Below are 2,230 nucleotides of genomic sequence, written 5' to 3'. Positions count from 1 at the left end.
TGAGGGTGACTGTGGAGCAATTGGTGGAATGAAGATTGGCAGGGGAAACCGAAGTACTCGGAGAAAACCTGCCCCAGTGCCTCTTTGTCCACCACAAATCCCACTTGACCAGACCCAGGATCGAACCCGGGTGGCCGCAAGTGTAGTAGATAAATGAATAGGTTGTGTAACATGATACTAATCTCACCTACAGAGGCAACTTGCAATACTGGTTTAATTTTTTCTTGAATTATGATACAGTATGCTTTGGTCTAATCTGTAATTTGAAATCACCTTTTAGGACATAGTCATTTAAGAAATCCTTACAAAATTTTTCCCAGAATATCTTAAGAGGGCTGCACTCTATTTCAGTCTCTTTTTGTTTAAGGTGATGCGAGAATACAAAATACGAAAAGCTGACATTGCTTCACTGACTGCTTCCATTCAGGCAAAGGAAATTGAGTGTGAAAAACTGAAAGAGAAAATGGCAGAAACTGAAGGAATGTGGCTTCCACCTCTGAAGAAACTTGTGTCACAGATTAACAAGAAATATGGGGAATGTTTTGCTCGCCTTGGATGTGTTGGTGAAGTGGCTTTACTTACAGGACAGAATGAGGTAAAACATTTCAGATTTGTGACTTGCTGATTTGCTGATGTTCTGCATGCTTGGCCAGCAGCCACTGATTTCCTGTGGGATTGGTGGATCCAGGGAACACTTAAGACTGGTGGGTGGAAGAGTCCCATTTGCTCTAGATGATCAGTACAACAAATGCAGACTGTTTCTGATATAACAGCATCACTTCACATCAGGAAGGTAGTTCACAATGAAGGTGCAGGAAACTAATGACACTGCATGGGATGTGGAGCTTTGGTTGCTGGCTGTTACTGGCTCATAGTTGTGTAGAGTTGTTTTAACTTTGTTATTTAACAGTGCTGTCAGTATTGAAACTATAGCATCAATGATAGGGTGATTAATGTGTATGGAGCAGTTGTTGGAATGATAATTGGCAGGGGAGACCTAAGTACTCAAAGAAAACCTGCCCCAGTGCATCTCTGTCCACTACAGATCCCACATGATCTGACCTGGGATCATTGCTGGGCCACCGCTGTGGGAAGCCGGCAACTAACTGCCAGGTCTGTGGCATGGCCTTTATATAACCTTTGACCTTCAGTTTCTCACAGAATGTCACTTTTTTTCTGCAAACAAAAAATATATTTGGATCATAATTTCATAGTCTAACATACAGCAAAATGTTATCATGGGACAGTCATGGGGTTTCTTGTAATAAAATGAACGTGCAAAGCTGCAAAATAGATAGTTCTGGGTCACTGTAACACAGCATGGCATTTCATATGAAAGTTTGTGACATCAGGAGGCATGGAAATATTGGCAGCTCTTCAGAAATTGAATTTTGCGTTATAATTTGTGCATGGAATGAATCAGACACTTGGTAATGCCAATATTTCTCTTCTGTGCTGTGTATCACCAGTGGTATGGTCAGACGGGGTTTATAATGGTTGTCTCACTCCATAGCAATAGCCTTCTTGTGCCTTTTCCAGAATGACTATGAACAGTATGGCCTTCGCATTAAAGTTAAGTTCAGAGATCAGGACCTGCTTCAGGAATTGACTCAGAATCTCCAGAGTGGGGGCGAACGGTCTGTTGCCACAGCGATATACATGATATCGTTACAAGAACTTACACGTGTGCCTTTCTGTTGTGTGGATGAGATAAACCAGGTAATGCGATGCAGCCCATGTGAACATGAAGAGTGTCTAAATATTAGGTATCACAGTTGTGTGGGCACCATAAATTGTTGATTTGTTTTCCTGTGTAAGCTAGTTTTTTGTAACAGGTTTTACAAAACACCTGCTTCTCCAAAATGACATCCAAAATATGCGCTGAAGGTCAGCCTTTTGCTACCCATCCACAGATTTGAACCATGTTTCTCTGTTCAGCCACTATCTGTGCCTTTTTCTGTGGCATGGCATATCACACTGCTGCTACCTCACTCCTAATATGTTGTGCATCACATTATCCTCTTTAGCCAGTCATGCATCTGTGTCCCCTTCCTCTCTGCTGCTACCTTCAGCTTCCCAGTTGCTTGCTAGCATACAGCTCTGGCCTTTGGTTTCCTAGACTTCAGAGTGGTCGTATTGCTCTAAATTCTCTGCTGACTTGCTCTGCTTTGTTCCAAAATTCTCTATCTGGAAGTCATGTGACTGAGGTCCATCAAGGGGCCCTTGCCTT

General features: G+C 42.4%; 1 protein-coding gene across 4 annotated transcripts in view; it reads left to right on the top strand.

The window, feature by feature from the left end:
* LOC111871940 (structural maintenance of chromosomes protein 5) overlaps nucleotides 1–2,230 on the top strand; it is a 72,273-nt gene that overhangs the window by 63,865 nt on the left and 6,178 nt on the right. For 2 of the 4 annotated variants that reach the window (XM_023865368.2, XM_023865369.2), the window contains 2 exons: nucleotides 368–595; nucleotides 1,540–1,719. The exons of 1 other annotated variant lie outside the window; for it this stretch is intronic. In XM_023865368.2, coding sequence (XP_023721136.1) covers nucleotides 368–595; nucleotides 1,540–1,719 — 408 coding nt within the window. The remainder of the gene's footprint in view (nucleotides 1–367; nucleotides 596–1,539; nucleotides 1,720–2,230) is intronic. One more of the 4 variants, XM_023865370.2, reaches the window with a different exon arrangement.

The sequence above is a fragment of the Cryptotermes secundus genome, unplaced genomic scaffold, assembly GCF_002891405.2.
Source record: "Cryptotermes secundus unplaced genomic scaffold, Csec_1.0 scaffold3068, whole genome shotgun sequence".
Lineage (NCBI taxonomy): Eukaryota > Metazoa > Arthropoda > Insecta > Blattodea > Kalotermitidae > Cryptotermes > Cryptotermes secundus.
Note: the sequence above shows the minus strand (reverse complement) of the source record. Positions and strands in the feature narration are given on the sequence as shown.